Source organism: Erpetoichthys calabaricus, chromosome 4, assembly GCF_900747795.2.
Source record: "Erpetoichthys calabaricus chromosome 4, fErpCal1.3, whole genome shotgun sequence".
In the NCBI taxonomy this organism is placed as follows: domain Eukaryota; kingdom Metazoa; phylum Chordata; class Cladistia; order Polypteriformes; family Polypteridae; genus Erpetoichthys; species Erpetoichthys calabaricus.
In genome coordinates, this window is record NC_041397.2 from 33,060,481 (window position 1) to 33,080,284 (window position 19,804).

Consider the following 19,804-nt stretch of genomic DNA (forward strand, 5'->3'; position numbering starts at 1 on the left):
CAACCGTTTGTGTCAAGAAATAACCCACTGATAGGAACAGGCAGTTGCCGGACCCCGGAATAGAGATGACGTTGTACAAAAACCCGTCAACAGAGAATGAATTGTCATTCATTTTATAAGAAAGACTTAGGAAACAACCGTTGCAGTATAACGAAAATAGCAAAGTGTATTGGAGGCCACAGGCAGCATGGGGAAGGGTTTGGAAGAGAACGAATAGGAATCGAGAAAAGCCGTGTCAGCTGTGTATGGGCAGGACCGGTTTTGAAGTGGAAGCAGGACGAACTAGAACAGAAATATATATAAGAGATACTTCAATTTTGTTAAATTTTGTGATTATATTAGGGTAGTCAGTTTATTTCAGAGTCTTTAACCCAGTTTATATATTTTCAATTTATTGGGTTGCATAATAAGATAATGGTTATTCTGTCACCATCACCATAGGCTACCCTTTATGCTAGTGGGTAAAATAGACACCCACCACACATTGTTTTATTTGTATTGCTGCTAAACTGTTTTTTTTTTTTGTTTTTCTGACTCATGTAATACAATTTCAATTTTTTAGAGAACAGTGAAATGCAAAAAAAGGAAAAAAAAATCTGCCAATGTAGCCCAATTGCATTTCTCCAATTTCATGCCTCAAGCGTGTAGTTTACTGACAGGGTCTTGCTGTCAGATGTTGCCATAATTAAATGAATCCCTCAATATTCTGATATTATCAAACGACTATTTTACTTTAACCTCCTCCAGATCTTGGTCATGGGTCTTCTCGTATGTCTTCAGGTTGGTTTCTATGTGCAGATCTGAAAATGATTATTCACTCAAAGCACAGTATTTGCAACCTGACACATTTGCAGACACCTGCTACTATAACTGATTTGAAGTCAGCATGTCACTGGTTTTCTTGGTTGTTTATTAGGTTGCTTCTGTCTGACTGATTTATTTTTATTAATTTTGCAGATTTAGGATATATTTCAACACGCAGTCATATCAAATCTGAATCACTTGCAAAATTAATTTGCAGTCAATCAACAAAATTGGATAAGCCAAAACTGGAAGTGAGTCATTTTTATCTACTCTCTAAATGTGGCCTTTATAGCCTGTAGTAACATATAGATTCAAAGGCAGCCAGTATGGACCTTCATCTAGGGGGGGCACCTTCCCCTTGCCCCTCACAGATGGGCCTATGCATATGGATATTCTTGTAGCCTCCTACTGGTCAGGGGCTCCTCTGTAACACATATTCTGCATACCATCTATTTGTGCCTCTGCCATTATGGTGATGATGGTGCAAGTTCTGGTTCTCAGCAATCAGTCATCGTTACTAACAACAGAAAGCTTTTTGGAACACAGAATGGCGGCACTCGAATAACAAAAAATATTACATTAAAAAGTAAAGACACTTCAAAATGAACACAGAAGTGCAGGACAAGTACAGAATTGTTTCTGCAACTGAAATTAACAATTAATCATAACAGGCTGGGCCAATTTACAGTCACCAACTAACCTTAACATGCGCATTCTGGGGATCTGGCAGGCAAACAGCAAAATCCAGAGAGAAACTCGTACAGACAAAAACTCCACACAAGCATTCCTCCAGCAGGGATCTGAACCCAGGACTCTTGACTCACAGCACCAACACGATAGTATTCACTAGTGATGGGCAGGCAAAGCCCTATGAGGCTTTTTAGGCCACTAGGAGATTGTGCCTGAAAAAGATCCTGAGGTTCAGAGCCTCAAAAATAGTGACATCTGGTGGTTATTAGAAATCATAGCAGCCAGCAGCTGAAGATATCCTGCTGAAGACAGCAGAGGAAGTGCCAGCCCTTGTTGACTGCATAGTTTCAATCTAGCAGGTGCGCTAAATCCCAAGAACAATCTGTGTGCTCATTTGGCTTTCATGGTAATTATACAGTTATTAAAATGCTACACTCAATGTACATGTTATTATGTATGACATTTATTTACAATAAAGAAATGTTTAAATGTGTTGATCTAAAGATACAATGTATTGCCATTAAAAACAATAATCCTCCACCACTGATTCATACCTATGTGACAACTTTTAATGTGAGGGGAGTTTTGCTGTGAGACAATGTGAAAGATATAACCTTTTCGCAACACTGTTTCTGGAGTACTAAGGGGCAAACGGAGTTTAGGGTGTGTGCTTATGGAACAGGGCACATATAAGATGGTGTAGGGAATGTGCCTGAAGTAGCCTGCATTATTAATGACAAAGAATAGCATGGTATTATATTTACCTTACTGACAGATAGCAGATCGAAATATTCCCACATTCTTGATCACATTTGTCCACTTCTGGACTCCATATTTAATTCAATATCATCTCTGTATAAAATACAACTGGTAGTTTCACAATTCCTTGTATAGCTTGTGGTGTAGCACAACACTTTGAAGCAGTCAGAGTTTTCCTGAAGTATTAGTCACACTCAAAGCTTTAGTCATCATCAGTGGTAACGATTCAAGGTTTGGCATTTTTTGTAGCAACACAGTATGCTTCAGAAAACACAAGCTTCAACCAAACATCTCATCCCTACACTTCATTAAACATATCACTATAAGGCACTTTATAAACCTGAGTAAAAACTGAAGTATGAGACTAAGGCAATAGTCACTCCAGTAATATTGTTTGGGTTTGCTGCACATACATGTGGAAACATGGTGCATATTTGGTCACAGTGATAATGTTTCTTTATTAGTGATCTGCCTTTTAGGAGCTGATGTCTAGAGATGGCTTCATGTACAATATGAAGACAAGTATTTACAAAAGGATTGAGAAGTTTAAAAATGGTCAGATAAGTGTTAAGAATGTAGAATGAGTGGGATACCATCCATGTCTGATGTGAACAAACCAATGAGGGCATCAGCCTCTGGTACACCGTCAGCTCCTAAAAAGTGGATCACTTCTTGCTGCACTTCTTTGGTGCAAACTGAGAGTGGAGTGACGGTGTTTACTCCTAGAAAACAACTGAAGGATCTCATTGATCAAAGCTGAAACTTTACCACTGTGACCAGAGTCAAACCAAGTTTCCAGGAATAGCTGTACAGCCAATCCGAACAAACTTATCACAAAAGTGCAGATAATTATTGACTTACCCTCACAACAAGATCAAGCACAGTACAACATGAATCATTTCTGACATTAGTGAGGGTACTTGATACTATTTTTAAAAGTAATTTTATTGGCGGCACACTTTGTTCTGTCCATGCTGCTCTTCTCCTCCACACTTGTGACCCAGCGGTTAATCTTCTTAAATTGTCAATGTGCACCCCCAGTCTTGGGCTGTAATGGTTATAGGGGTCAGGAGACATCCTTTCCGCTTTTATACTTTATAAACTTGACTTTATTCACATAAGATGTGTAGCTGTATGCACTATTATTTGGTGAATCTCACACACACACACACACACACAAAAGGTCAATATAAATGTACAACTTAAGGACATCATTTTAAAACCCGGCTTACAGATTGTGTCAGCCATTATAAGTGGGGTGGAATGTTAAGCATCAACATTTTTTTGTTGTTTGAACTCCAGTCAGATTTTTTCTTAAAAAGGAAATGCAACTATAAATATTTTCTGTAAAAATAATTTTGATCTGTCACAATCAGGGGGCCCTATTTCACTCACACCCCAGCCTCAGGGCATATCTTACATCCGCTTAGCTATCGAACGAGAGAACTACTTAACCGATTTAGATCAGGGTTTTTTTTCGAGAATTTGCTTGAACATTTCAGTTGATTTTGCGACTTCTCTCATCGTGCTAAGAATCACAGTTCGCTCGCAGGAGTGATATATTCACGCTAATCGGAGACAGAGGCTGCGGGCCGAGGGGAGGGGGAAGCATGACGTCAGGAGTAGTGAGCCGAGCAGGGCCTTCCTCACTGTCCTGTTTCACTACTACGATGGGAATAGCTAGTCATGAATAATATTGTAACAAACACCAAGATGCCCACACTCGATAATGGGTGAGACTATTTAACAGTGAATGATCCGCAGCCATACTTCCAGAAGAATCACTTCCCCTCTGTTATGGCATAAGGGAAATGCCTTGTAAAGTAACAGTTATACTGAAACTAGTCATGGCTTTTTCTGCACTGAATTTGCATTCACTCTTGCACTGCTCCTGATCATCATCCAGAGTTGAATGCCATGTCTCTCTCTCTCTCTTTCCAAAATCCCCATTTATGTTCTGCGGGACTCAATTTATCCAACGGCCCAGGAATCTCTGCCTTCTTCTTGAACCTTTCTGGCTAGTAATGTGTAATGTTCCATGGGTTTATTGAATCCAGAGCTTAGTGTACCTCTGTGACATTTTGCTGTCGATTGCCCATCCAGCCCTACATATCTTTACGGTAATATGCTGGCTACTACAATACAGTCTGCATCAAAGAGCACCTATGTATTAATACTGTGGTATCACTTGAGATTATCATATACATGCTCATCCATACTTGGCACAATCATCTTTATGTCTGCCAATTTGCATGAATGCAGTTTGCTTTAACATTTCCTTGCATGTAATCTTAGGCAAATGTATACACACATTGTCAGGGCGTTCAAAGTTTGGTGCATAATTTGTGAAATGCTTTGTTGTGACCTAGTAATTAATTGCTATTGCAAAGCTACATTTTCCCTGTCACTGAAACACACAATGTTACCAACACTTTAATCTCAGATGACAGTGTATGGCTTCTCAAGAAAAACTGATAAAGGTTTTAACTCCTGCTCTTAAGTTTAAGGACCAAGTTTGTGGCGCTCTGAGATTTTTGAGCCCACTACGGCCATTTCCTCCTCTGAGATACTTGATAAATTTGGGTTGTGGTTGGAAAGCATTGAGACAGTGTAATGGAAGACTACACTCAAATGCTTCATTATTAATAGAGTATCTAGTCTTAATAACCATAACACTATCATTTAATCAAATTTTGTTTCCAAAAAGTTATCAACAGAACCCCACAAACATTTAGTGCACACATGACAGATACCGTATATAATGTATGTCTAAGTGAATGCACATATAATGTAAGGCAAGCTACAATTCACTATAATGTCCATATCAACAAGTCATGTTAAAATGGATGGGTTCTGTGGATAACCTTCTGGTGATAACAATCCTTGAAAACTAATGAATTGTTGCAAAGAAGAATTAGGATACAGGTCAACAGAAAAGGTAAAAGAAATATACAGTAAGCTATCCAAAAATGACTTCTCTTATGTTACGTAACCCATGTAAGTTTGTAGTGATGGCCAAGAAAAAGTTTTAGTCTGATAATAAAGTTTCTGATATAACTGGGGTCGTAACTACTTAACAAAAGTCAGGGCTTTCTAGGACCTGCACCAGTCTGTATACAGAGTGGGGTGGAGGAAACCCCAGCAATACTTCTGAATTTGCTGCATGAGCTCTAGATTGCTGTTTTTAGATTTCATGTCAGCTTTTAATCCAGTCCAGGCCAACATTTTAGGTGACAAACTGACTGATCAATTCTGTTTGGACCCTGACTTGGAGGGATGGAATCTGGAATTCTTAACTAACAGAACACAAATGGTGAGTGTTAATGGCTGTTTATCTTTTGTGATCACCTCAAGGCTGCTTTCAGTCTCCTCTTCTGTTTATCTTGCATACAAATGACTGCAGGAGTTGGAAACAGGACAGACATAGACTCAAATTTGTAGCAGACTCAGTCATTGTGAGTCTTCTGCACGATGAGAAGGGAAGCCCTGGACCAGTTGCTGATGACTTTGTTCAATGGTGCGATTGTCCTTTTTACAGCTCACTGTCTCTAAGACCAAGGGTATGGCTGTAGGCTTTAAGTGCTCCCCACCTCCCACTTAACATCAGTTGGACATTGGACACGGTGGAGTACTACTCGTATCTAGGGGCATCCATTGATGACAGGTTAAATTCTGATCTCAACACATAACAAATTTATAAGAAGGGGCAGACAAGACTAGGGCTGTGGAGTCGGTAAATACGTAAATCCTTCGACTCCGACTCCCTGACTCCTCGGTATTTAATATACTAATTTATTTTCCATGTTGATTGAAGGAAGGCAACATACACGTCATTTAACCACAGAACTACTGGCTAGGAAGCTGACTCTCTACCGTATTGGCCAGTTTAAACAAAAGACAAGAACCCCTGAACACACATCAGGCCACAGCACACACCTCCACCTGCATCATTACATCTGTTTACCCTCAAATGAACTTGTTAAAAACATTATATCTGAAATAAAATGAAAACACTTTTTGCAATGTACCATAATCCAGATTACAATATGTGAATGTCAGGTTGTATAATGGCTCAGCTGAACTTCACACTAGCAGTAACACAACTATGCACTGGGCTTCTTTATTCTTACATCAGAGAAGTACTTCATTAGGACTGTTGTTTGTGACATGGGACATTTGAACTTGCTGTATTTTTTTCTTCATTACAATTTAAATTTATTAGGAGTCGGTACATTTTTGCCAACTCCGACTCCAGAGCCCTGGCACATGACCGTTGTTATTTTAGGAAACTCCATCCATCCATTATCCAACCTGCTATATCCTAACTACAGGGTCACAGGGGTCTGCTGGAGCCAATCCCAGCCAACACAGGGCGCAAGGCAGGAAACAAACCCCAGGCAGGGCGCCAGCCCACCGCAGGGCACGCACACATACACACCAAGCACACACACTAGGGACAATTTAGAATCGCCAATGCACCTAACCTGCATGTCTTTGGACTATGGGAGGAAACCGGAGCACCTGGAGGAAACCCACACAGACACGGGGAGAACATGCGAACCCGGGTCTCCTAACTGCGAGGCAGCAACGCTACCCACTGCGCCACCGTGCCGCCCCTTTTAGGAAACTCAATTGGTTTAAAGTAGACAAAATCATAATGACACTTTTTGCCTTTTATTGAATTTTCTGTTACGTGTTCTTTAATAAGCTGGTTTGGCAACCTCACATTAAGAATATAAACAACACTGTAAAATCAGCAGTAAAATAATTGGTTTGCAGCAGACCTTTGTCGCTGAGCTTTATCACAAATAGGCCGAAACAATTCTGTCAGATAGGCGCCATATATGGTGGCCCTTAAGGGTTCCCAAAGGTAAAGAGCAACAGATTTACGAAGACTTTAATTCCTCAGAAATTTGCAAAAATCCACATTGTTAGCTTTACTTGACTTCTCCAGCAGCCCTTTGTTACAGTGTGGGAATTCGCCCTGAGGATTCAAACCCGGGGTATGTCAGATGGTAGCACTATGCGCTGTTCGTCCAGCCTCACTGGAGATGCTGTTTTGACGTCTTCTGGCTACCTGGTGCACTCAACGCAAGATAACACTGTGGTACGATAAAAAAAAAAAAAAAAAGACATGTCCTCTGGGAGAGGAGCTGGTGAGCTGGTGAGCTGTGGGATTGCCTGAGTGGACTTCAGTCACAGATTTTATGGTCCAGAAAGCTACAGACCAGCCAAGTTTATGGGTCAGCCATGAAGAGCTCTGACATTAGAATTTAATATTCAACAAATGCAGCAATAGGAGGAAAAGGACTTTAATTAATAACTTCTTTTATTGAAGATGTGTCTGCATTTTGTTTATTAACTTTGTTGTGCTTGGCAGTCTGTCAGAGCAAAGTGAACGAAACTGTGATCTTTGCTTTACTTTTTCAGACTCCAAGTGAAAAATGCCTGACTGTGCTATTTGTGTAACTTGGCTGAACTTTTACGAATGAGTACAGTCCACCCACTTCTGAAGCTTCTGATCCTGTGACTAATATTGATAGTACTGTCAAGTTGGCTGCAAGATGTGCAATTCTCATTTTTTTCTATCCGGGCTTATTTTTTGATTAAACATGCACTTATTGTAAACAACAGGCGCGACAGAGTGGCCAACCAGGGCTTGGGTTTCTCAAACAAACTTCAAGGAATAAGGATGAAATCTTAAATAAAAGAGCTGCAAAAGAGAAAGTCTTACAGCAAACATTTGAGAACAAGTGTGCTTCCAAACCGCCCAGTGTGTAAGGGTGCCATGTCTGAGTGGGCCTTATACACGGTCTTCGGTCCCATGCTGCTCTAATAGGGTCCGGGCCCCCAGACCCTGAACTGGACAATCTTATTGTATATTATGTGAGTAACAGGACTTCAGATAATGCTGTCACTGTAAATGAGAGTCGTTGAAGATGTCTGAAACACCATCACCCTCCTTGACGTAAAGCTCTTCATGTAGACTAAGGTGTTCTGAGAAACACAGAAATCTCCAAGTTAATCACAATGTTAAATAAATGGAATGCCAGGAACGTTCAGTAAGACTGACCTTGCAGTGCAATTCGAAATTTAAATTAACATTTTTAAAAATGTTAGTAAATTATTTTCTACTCTTTCAGTGAATCCTTTGATTCAAGACAGAAAACAAAGTTTATTGCCCTGCTTTTTATTAGAATTTTTTTCTGATTCTTGAGAACATGAACCTATGTACCTTTATTTAATTTGGAAATACTTCAAAACTCCAGCATGTAATTTTCTGCATAGTCCATGAGAACTACTTATGTAAATCCCAGGTTTATTTGGCAGATGTGTTGTAGTCTCACATGAACGCCCAGTTTACTGTCTTTAAAATCAAACAAGCGTTACAGAAATCCATTTTCAGCCTCCTTGCTTGTAACTCTGTTTATTAAAATAAAAGCCATAAAAGTCCCCATAAACGTCCAGCTTAAAGAATGGTTAAAAATCAAGGGGTGAAATGTAAAATAAACTTCCATAGGATACAGTAGAGTACATTTTTATCCTAACAGCATCATGCATACTTAAGGACAACAGCAATCATCATGGCCCAGTAATCCTACATCCATCAACCCATCCATTTACTACAACTCATCCAGTCCGGACTGCAGATCATCAGACTAAGCAAAGATGGCCAGATGTCCCTTTTCTCCACCAATCCCTCCTCCAACTTCTCCAGGGGGATACTAAGGCATTCCCAGGCCAACTGGGAGATATCATTTTTAATGATTTTTTTTTTTTTTTTTTTTTTAGAGGCTGTGTTCCTTTAACGTGAGTACTGACTGACACCCTTCACGTCTTCTACAGCTCTGTATTCTACCCTGTGGTGTGAGGAGCTGGTAACATCACTTCAAGAGAGGCCCACTGAATTAACAAGCTTATTAAAAGAGCAGACTCAGTTATGGGAGACACTCTGGACCCTCTGGAGTTAGTAGCAAAGGACAGAATTAAAACAAAACTGAGTGACATTATGAACAAAACTGCACATCCTCTCTCTGACACACTAACACTGAGGACTTTCAGCTTACCAATCATTCAGCAGAAGTGTGTCAAGAAACATTACTGAGGCTCCTTTATACCAACAAGAATATGCCAGCATAATACCTCACTGGGACTGCCAAGTCAGAAGTTTTCTTTCTTTTTAATTTTCCTCCATTTTAGTCACTCTGGTATGTGTTCAGACCAAAGGGTGTCTATCTATCTATCTATCTATCTATCTATCTATCTATCTATCTATCTATCTATCTATCTATCTATCTAATCTCTCCAATATGTCACGAGTCTGCCCCAAGGTCTCCTCCAGGTATGACATACCCAAAACACTTACACAGAGAGGCATCCTGGAGGCACCCTAATCAGATGCCCGAGCCAAATCAACTGGCTTCTTTCGATGTGGGGGAGAGCAGCCCTACTTTGAGCTCCTCCAGAATGTTTTCACACCTCCTCCTCCTATCTAACAAGACTAGTATGAGGAGTGCAGACATTCAGGAAGATCTCAAAGTATAGTCGTTGCTTCTCTGCATAGACGACCCACCCAATCCACCAATTTAAAAGACATTGACATATCCATTTAAGGAGTGTTTCTTGAACTATGAGTTGAGACCCATATTGGGTTGCAGATGTGTCTGTGATGGGTCGCCACATGATTGTGTAGTAAAATTAGCCAAGTCTGCCCATGCACAATTTTTTGGCAAGTGAAACACACTGCACTCTATTTAGTGTACTGTTTATTGTAGCAGTATGCAATCTGATACGTAGTCAATGAACAGCACTGTTGACGGCTCCCAAACACTGTTTATTTATATGGTACGAAAACATAATAAATATTCCCCACAATGCCAGCCTTTGAAGCAGTGTGTTATATATCAGCCCAAGTTTTCTGGCTGGGGTTCAAATTCATGTTATACTGTATGTCATCTTTGTTCATTTTTGATTCTTTTGTATGTATTAATTTTATTTATTTTTATTTGCTAGTGATTGTGTTTATGTTTCAATGCCTAGGTGGTGTTCCACGTATGTTGTGGTTGATTCCCCCAAGAGGTGTGACCACCTGCCAATTGTCGTCAGGAACAGCTCTCTGCCTACTGATCCTATATGGGGTCTACCACAGATCCTGGCCGTTTATTTCAAATGTGCTTGGGAGTTTGGTGAGTGTTTCTTTGTACAGTTCTGTGCTTTTGTGATCCTTTGCATTTTTGACCTTATTGCTATATTTTTGACCATGCTTTGAATATTTGCATTTAGACTTGTATGTTTGGGTTGCCTTTTGTTTTACAGACAACTGTTTTTTTTCCTTTTTTGCTCCTATGGAGCATCACTCTTGACAGAATAGCATTTGTTAGGAGGAATAAATGTTTTTTTATTTATTTTTTAATTTTATTTTTATTTAATGCTGCATGGATTAAATAAACTGAAATCCAACAAATCTCTAGGACAAGATACGATTCATCCTCAAGTGAGAGACTGCAGATATAAACCCTTGACATATATTTTTCAAAAGTCACTGTACACTTGGGAAATTCCTAAGGACTGGAAAATAGAAAATATTATTCAATTATATAAAAAGGGAGCTCAGACAGATCCAAGTAACTAAAGGCCAGTAGGCTTAATATTCATCCCAAGTAAGGAATTGCTAAGGAGAAAATTCAGCATCACATGGAAAGAACAAGAGCATTAGCAAATAGTCACATGGGTTAGGACGAGGAAGATAATGTTTCGCTCATATGCTGGAATTCTATGAGGAAGTAACAAAAGGATACAATCAGAGAGGTGCAAATGTTATTAATTATCTTGATTTTCAGAAGGCTTTTCATAAGATCCCACATGAACCGTTAGTTGTTCAAACTAGAACAAGTGGGGATTCAAGGCGCAGTGTGTACAGTAGGTGCCTATAAAAGTGGCTCATAACACAGGAAGCAAAGGGTTATGGTGAGGTGAATATTTTCAGAAATGGGTGACATTGCTGTGGTATCCCTCAGGGATCAGTGCTTGGGTTGCTGCCCTTTTTAATATCATAAACAATCTGGACAAGAATATAATCGATAAGCTGGCTAAGTCTGTATGTGGGAAGGCAGATGATGTAGAGTCAGATGAAATGTAATGCAGAGTATTTGTAAGTTGAAATGGTAGATGTGAATACACAATGCAAGGTTTAAAATTTGACAGTATGTCTTATGAGAAGGATCTAGGAGCCATAGTGGACACGTCACTATCTCAAGACAATGTACAGAAGCTGTCGAGAAAGCTAACAGGATATTAGGTTAATATCATGATGTGCAGAGTACAAGACAAGGGAGGTTATACATAAATTATATAACACACACATAGCAATGCTAGAAAAAGTCCAGAGATGAGTGAATAGGCTGATTCTGGCACTGAGAGGTATCAGCTATAAGAAGAGGCTGAAGGAGTTTAACTCTTTGAGTTTAAGCAAACAGAGATTAAGAGTGGACGAGACTGAAGTGATTAAAATTATGAGAGGAATTAGTACAGTAAATCCTAGTTGTTACTTTAAAGTAACCACGTGACTGAAAATTTGAAGTGAAGACCCGCCTGCCATCCTTACATTTATATTCATCTCTCTGGAAAAGGGATAAAGGCTGGAGGGGACACAATCCATACAAAAAGCCATTGATAGAAATAATAAAGGAACCGAAACTGAAACCAGAATTCATTTAAAGATAAAACTACCGTTACAAGTGTAGGCAGGTCCAAAGAATTTGAATAAAGGATTCCATGAAAGACTCATATGGTAAAATACCCATATATATATTATTCCTATAAATAGAAAAATACATACCCTTATAGCATTGGTAGCAACACCCCAAGAAAAATTGCAAGGAAATACTCCAGTTATTGGCTCATTTTCTGGCAGCACTGGAAAGCCATTTTTTTCAATCAGCTTCTGATAAAAGAGACCCGAAGTTTTCTGAATCCTTCTCAAATCTGAACTTGTAAAATCCACATAGAAGAGTCCACGGCGTATGTCGTATTCTCGATACCATTCAAATCCATCAATTAGTGACCAGGCAGTGTATCCAATGACATTGACTTTGTCATACTTGATGGCTAAGAAATAAGATAAAATATTAAAGAATTAAGTCACAGAAACATGTCTTGTGCTCATCTCAGTCATTTCACACAGCTTTTAAAAGAGACATTTAAAGAAATCTGAAATTTGATTCACTGATTATTTTAGCCAAGTTTATAATTTCAGTTACAGTTTTTGGTGTAATTATTATGAAATCAGTTCATGTCTAGTATTTTTAAATCAAATGTGTGTTGTGTTTCCACCGTGCAGTTCTTGTGTTTTCTCAGTCTTGTTAATTCTCCTCCAGTAGCGTGGATCTTCACTCACTCTCCAACTACTACAGTCAGCTCAAGTGAGCGTGTCTTTGTATACGAGTGTGTGAACTCCAATTTGTTGTGGTCTAGTTCCTTTTCAATTTTTTCTTTTGCTGTGCTCTGCACCCCTTCAGGGCAGGTTGGGTTTCTATTTCTGATTTTAAGAGAGAACCCAAAATCTAACATTTCATTTCTGTACTTAAAGATCAGAAGTCCTTTTGTGTCACATTAATATTTTCCTGTGGGACTACCAAGGCCCCTCTATGAAATAATTACAAATTGTTGAGATTACTGATGATGCCAGCTTACCCAGTGGGGCCATTTGGGCCTGGGTCCTTGTCTGAGTTGACTTTTCACATTCTTTCTTGTGATTTCCTCCCACATCTTAACACTTCTTTTCTGTGTCATATTGGTATCTCTAAACTAGTCCAGTTTGTACAGCGACATAAGCGGCCACCTAGGGCATCATCATCTGAAGGGCACCATTTCTTAAAGTCAAGAGGTGTGCGCACAGAACACCGAGGGAGACTACCCCCTCCCCCAGGTTGTAGAAGAATGATAATAATGTTTGCAAAATGTACACAAAAGTGCGTCATTTGTGTTTATTAACGCATGAGTACTCCAGACACTGACCTGGCCTATGTGAAAATAAAAGTGTACATGCACCGAACACCAAGGAGTACACATTCTGGACACCTGGGGGACCACTGCCCCCAACTTGTCATCAGAGTTTAATAATACCAACTATATGGACAACAAGGGGCAACAGTGGGCAACCCCGCCTAGTGCTCCAAATGGACTGGCAGTTTGGGTAGATATTTATCCCAATAGATGGATTATGAAATGGATGGCTAAATTTTTGTGATGTTTGTTCCAACATCTGAAACTTCTAGTAAGTAAACACCAATGTTTTAGATCAAAGGTCAAAGATACTTCCAACACTTTCTTGAAGGACATAATGGCTTATTGCTAAAGATCTGAGCAGTCCTTGTACACTCAAAGCCTACCTTTTAAAGTTTCTGCAACAAACCTCTTTATGTAATACATATTAATTGCATCTTCTGTTTTTGTTCCACCTTCAGCAAACCAACCATTTTCCACAATGAAGACTCTTGGATTGTTGTATTCAGCTTTAATCCAAGATAGCAGAATCCGCAGGTTGAGAGTCTCAAACTGGCCAAATCTAAGGCTGTCATTTATTAGCTGGAAGCTTATCACGGGTCCGAAAGACAGCGCAAAGAAATCCACTGTGTTGTTCACATATTTTTTTTCATCTTCAGTAAAAGATGGCAGATTGGAAGAGAGGTTCACCTTCATACACTGGGGGTAGTCCCCATCATTAAAGAGGGGCTTTGCAAACCATCCTAAGACAAAGCTGAGAGAGCACTGGCACCCCTTAATGCTCTCCTTGGTCAAGTCAAGGGGTTTGATTCCATGTGAGCCCAAAGAAATGGAAATCTGTCCTTGCTGCTTCTGACGATATTTGTCATTATATAGATGCCACACAGCAGCGTGTGCCTGGAAATAGAAAATAAAAACACTAGAATTAGGCAATTCAGGCAACATTTTCTAACAAGTTGTAATAGAAATTGGATTTTCATTGTGTTCATTCTTGCCAAAATTCTAACTGGATTAACAAAGTTGATTTTGGTTATTCCAACAACCAGGTCAATATGGACAACACAAAAGACAAAATCAAGTGCTGCTATCAATTTCTAACAGTAGTGAATAATTCTCTTTTGAAGAATTGTTCTTGGCTAGTCAATGTTTATCAGGACCAGGCCCCTGCATATGCTATAGTCAACAGATGGGATGCAGAATTCCGCTGTGGTGGGATGTCTCTCAAAGACTGGAGTAGAAGATGCAATTATCTGTCTGCTCCACATGGCTCATTCTCACCTGGACGGACAAAGCTGGCAGCACTGTAAAGATGAGGTTTTTCAGTTTCTCCAGTGCCTTCAATACCATCCAGCCATCCCTGGTGAGGGGTAAACTCAGAGATATGAAGGTGGATGTGCCTGTGGTGTCTTAGATAATGGACTGTCTGTTTGCCAGACATCAGTTTGTGAGACTCAAGAACCGTGTCTCCAGTATTGATGTTGTACCACAAGGAACAGTTCTGTCTCATTTTCTTGCACTCTGTACACCAACACTATAAATATAACAGCCAGTCATGTCACTTGTAGAAATTCTCAGATGATTGTTCGCTTATGTGACGTGTTATTAAGAGGGATAAGACGGAGACTGTTTCTTGATGTAAACAAATTTGTCTGCAAAACCAAGGAACTGGTTATTGTTTTTTGATATCCGAAAGAGCCTCTATGTCCAGTCAGTATGCAAGGAGTGGATCATCCACTCCTACAAGTATTTGGGGGTTACACATCAATGACAATTTGGGCTGGTCCTGGAACACAGATGAGCTATATAAGAAATGGCAGAGTAGGCTCTTTTTCCTTAGGAGACTGTACTCCTTTAATGTGGATAATGACATCCTTAACAACTTCTCTAATTCTGTTATGGCCAGTGTGATTTTCTACTGATTTTTCTGTGGTGTGCTGGGCTGGTGACATCACCTCAGGAGAGGCCAACCAATTCAAAAAGCTAATTAAAAGAACAGGCTCAATTACAGGACGCACACTGGACTCCCTGAAGGTAGAGGCAAAGGAGAGAATTGAAATAAAGCAGAGTGATATTAAGAACAATACTGCACATCCTCTGTCTAACACTGAGGACTTTCAGCCAACAAATTATTGAGAAGTGTGTGAAGAAACACAACTGGAGTCTTTTATACCAACAGCAATATTCCTGCCTAATGCCTCAATCTGACAGGGCCTGCCAAGTTAGAAGTTATCTTTCCGGGAGGAACATAAAGGTTTTTTTTTAATTGTTTGAGAAAAATATAATTACGGAGCACACCAGAAACTGGATGATAACATACATACAAAACCGCAAGATTTTAACAAAAACAAATATTAAACGACAAACCAATAATAATATGGATTTTTCATGATAAAACTGTCAGTTGCTTTTACAGAGCACAACACAAACGTTCCGAGCATCAACTGGATGATAAAACATAGAATTAAAAAAAAAAAAATACAACTTGATAGAATAATTTTTGTTTTGTGGTACAGTAATAACTTTTTACATGTAGAATTTTTGATGACAAAAAAAAATCAATTAAATTAATATTAGGTTGATTTAATTATTTTACCACTACAACATTGTTACAATAAGAATAATGCAAGATGAAAATATAGTTAACAAAAACAAATATTAAACAACAAACAAATAATACTACGAATTTTTCATGATAAAACTGTAGGTTGCTTTTATGGAACACACCAGAAACATTCCGATCGTCAACTGGATAATAACATATATAGAAGAACGCAAGATTGTTACAGTCTGCTTTATATATAAGATTGTGGCTAATTTTCAGAGCGGTGTTCATTGGAAGGTACTTTGTGGAATACTCTATTTTATTTAAATTCTTGTATTGTGGACTGTACTGCTGTGTCTGGGGCTTAGTGGTTACTAAGCATCAGCTGGATGATAACATACATGATTGTTACATTCTGCTTTATATGTAAGATTTATATATATATATATATATATATATATGAAATTTTTGGCAGCAAAAAGAGTTTCACAAACAGAAAATACTAATACTAACTTGGGTTTCTTTTTCCCTAACTAAAGCCACAAAAATATTCAGAAAGATCTTTGTTTTTGAATTCAGTGTTCAGATGCCAGAAGCCGAGTGCCACCATCTTACATAGGCAGACAGTGATGACTTCAAATGTCATGTGGCCTCCATGTCCCATGAGTGGCAATGGGCACAGCAACCGTAAGCATTCACAAAATGGTGGCAACCACCACAAAGACAGTATATATGAATTCTCTTTGCTGTTTAACTCAAAGAACAACTCCTTTTATGTTTGGCTTTTGATTACAAGTTTTCATTTTATTTAAGACGTGTTGCACTGTGAGGGTAGGGTAAGGGAAAGGGTGAGTGCCCAGTTAAGAAGTCAAGGTAGCACACATTTTGTAAGAGTACCCCAGGCATGCAATAAAACCATGAAGTTATAAGTCAGGAGCTTAAGTTAATAGTCACATTAAACAAAAGAATGGGGAAAAATGTGATCTCAGTGGTATTGATCGTAGCATGATTGTTGATGCCAGACAGGATGGTTTGAGTATTTCTGTAACTGCTGATCTCTTGGGATTTTCTCTAGAGTTTATTCAAAACAATGCAAAAAACAAAAAAAACATCAAGTGAGTGGCAGTTCTGTGGATGGAAACACATTGTTGGTGAGGTCAGAGGAGAATGGCCAGACTGGTTGAAGATGACAGGAAGGCTATGGTAACTCAGATTACCTCACTGTACAAGCATCTCAGAATGCATGTCGAAGCTGGAGGCAGATGGGCTACAACAGCAGAAGACCGTGTTGGGTTCTACTCCCGTTAGCCAAGAATGGAAAGCTGAGGCTATAGTGGGCACAGGCCCACCAAAACTGGTCAGTTGAAGACTTGAAAAAATGTAGCCTGGTCTGATGAATCTCAAATTCTGGTGAACCACACAGGCGGTAGGGACAGAAATTGGCAGTAACAGTATGAACCCATGCACCCAACCTGCCTTGTGTCAACAGTCCAGGCTAGTGGTGCTAAAGGTGCGGGAAATGGTTTCTTGGCACACTTTGGGCCCATCCTTGTATAAGCGCTATTTGCATCCAGTAAACTGCACAGGACTGAAGCAAAGTGTCATCTCCTGCTTAGGAACATGTGTTTGAAGCAGACTTGCGAATGTTGTTGATTAATTCCAATCAACAATTACTTGAATGCCACAGCCTGTTTGGGTATTGTTACTCACCATGCGTACTTCTTTATGATTACAATGTACTCATTCTCTAATGGCTACTTTCAGTATATCAATGCACCATGTCACAAAGCATAAGTTGTCCCAAAATGGTATCATGAACATGGCAATGAGTTCAGTGTTCTTCAGTGACTTTCCCAGTCACCAGATCTGAACCAGTAGAACACCTTTAGGATGTGCTAGAACAGGAGATTCACAGCATGAATGTGCAGCTGTCTTATCTGCAGAAATATTATGATGCATTCATGTCAACACGGACCAGAATCTCAAAGTAATTTTTCCAAAATTTTGTGGAATCCATGCCACAAAGAACTGAGGCTGTTTTAAGAGCAAAAGGACAGTGTACCAAATAATAGTAGAGTGTTCCTGATAATTGTTCAGTGAGTGTAGATCAATGTCTTCTCCTTCTTTCAGCTGCTCCCATTTAGGAGTCGTCACAGCGAATCATCCGTCTCCATCTATCCCTGTTTTTGACTTCATTTTCTGTCACACTGACTGCCTTCATGTCCTTCCTCACCACATGCATAAACATCGTCTTTGGGCTTCCTCTTTTCCTCTTGCCTGACAGTTCCATCCTCAACATTCTTTTCCCGATGCACTCCTAAGTTGTTCTCTGCATGTGCCCAAACCTTCTCAATCTAACCTCTCTCACTTCATCACCAAACTAAAAACCCATATTGTCCCACTAATATACTCATTCCTAATACTGTCTACCCTTGTTACTCCACCACTTCCAGCTCTGCCTTCTGTCTTTTCATCAGTGCCACCATCTTCAAACCATACAACATTGCTAGTCTCGTTACCATTTTAAAGATAGATAGATAGATAGATAGATAGATAGATAGATAGATAGATAGATAGATAGATAGATAGATAGATAGATAGATAGATAGATAGATAGATAGATAGATAGATAGATAGATAGATAGATAGATAGATAGATAGATAGATACTTTATTAATCCCAAGGGGAAATTCACATACTCCAGTAGCAGCATACTGATAAAGAAAATATTATATTAAAGAGTGATAACAATGCAGGCAATAACTTTGTATAATGTTAACGTTTAACCCCCTGGGTGGAATTGAAGAGTCGCATAGTTTGGGGGAGGAACGATTTCCTCAGTCTGTCAGTGGAGCAGGACCATGACAGCAGTCTGTCACTGAAGCTGCTCCTCTGTCTGGAGATGATACTGTTTAGTGGATGCAGTGGATTCTCCATGATTGACAGGAGCCTGCTCAGCGCCCGTCACTCCGCCACAGATGTCAAACTGTCCAGCTCCGTGCCTACAATAGAGCCTGCCTTCCTCACCAGTTGGTCCAGGCATGAGGCGTCCCTCTTCTTTATGCTGCCTCCCCAGCACACCACCGCGTAGAAGAGGGCGCTCGCCACAACCGTCTGATAAAACATCTGCAGCATCTTATTGCAGATGTTGAAGGATGCCAGCCTTCTAAGGAAGTATAGTCGGCTCTGTCCTTACTTACACAGAGCATCAGTATTGGCAGTCCAGTCTAATTTATCATCCAGCTGCACTCCCAGGTATTTATAGGTCTGCACCCTCTGCACACAGTCACCTCTGATGATCACGGGGTCCATGAGGGGCCTGGTCCTCCTAAAATCCACCACCAGCTCCTTGGTTTTGCTGGTGTTCATGTGTAGGTGGTTTGAGTCGCACCATTTAACAAAGTCCTTGATTAGGTTCCTATACTCCTCCTCCTGCCCATTCCTGATGCAGCCCACAATAGCAGTGTCGTCAGCGAGCTTTTGCACGTGGCAGGACTCTTTCCTTTCCTTTCACTCTTGCAGTTGCTCTTCTGTCTCAAATCACTCCTGCCACTCTTCTCCACCCTCCTGCACTCTTCTCTTAAACTCTCTGTTGCTTTGGACTGTTGAACTCGAGTATTTAAATTCATCTACTTTTACCACCTTGGCTCCTTGCAGTCGCACCCTTCCACCACATTTCCTCACATTCATGCACATGTACTCCATCTTACTCCTACTGACTCTCATTCCCCTGCTCTCCAGTGCGTACCTCCACCTCTCCAGGATTACCTCACAATGTCTTCTATGAACATCATAGTTCATGGACACTCCTGCCTGACCTCATCTTTCAACCTGTCCATCATCATTGCAAACAGGAAAGGACTCAGAACCAATGTTTCCTATATTACTGAAATTAGGAAATGGGCTACCCAGTAATCTGCAGAATCCCCCAACTCCGAGGCGGGTAAAGGGTTTGTGTTGTCCAATTCTTAAGCAAACTAAATTCATTTTTTAACCCTTTCAGCC

General features: G+C 39.9%; 1 protein-coding gene across 1 annotated transcript in view; it reads right to left on the bottom strand.

Moving 5' to 3' along the window:
* The window catches only part of kl (klotho), a 105,720-nt gene that overhangs the window by 45,794 nt on the left and 40,122 nt on the right, over positions 1–19,804 (bottom strand). Inside the window, exons 2-3 of the mRNA XM_028799314.2 lie at positions 13,644–14,154; positions 12,092–12,360 (exon numbers count right to left, since the gene is read on the bottom strand). Coding sequence (XP_028655147.1) covers positions 12,092–12,360; positions 13,644–14,154 — 780 coding nt within the window. The remainder of the gene's footprint in view (positions 1–12,091; positions 12,361–13,643; positions 14,155–19,804) is intronic.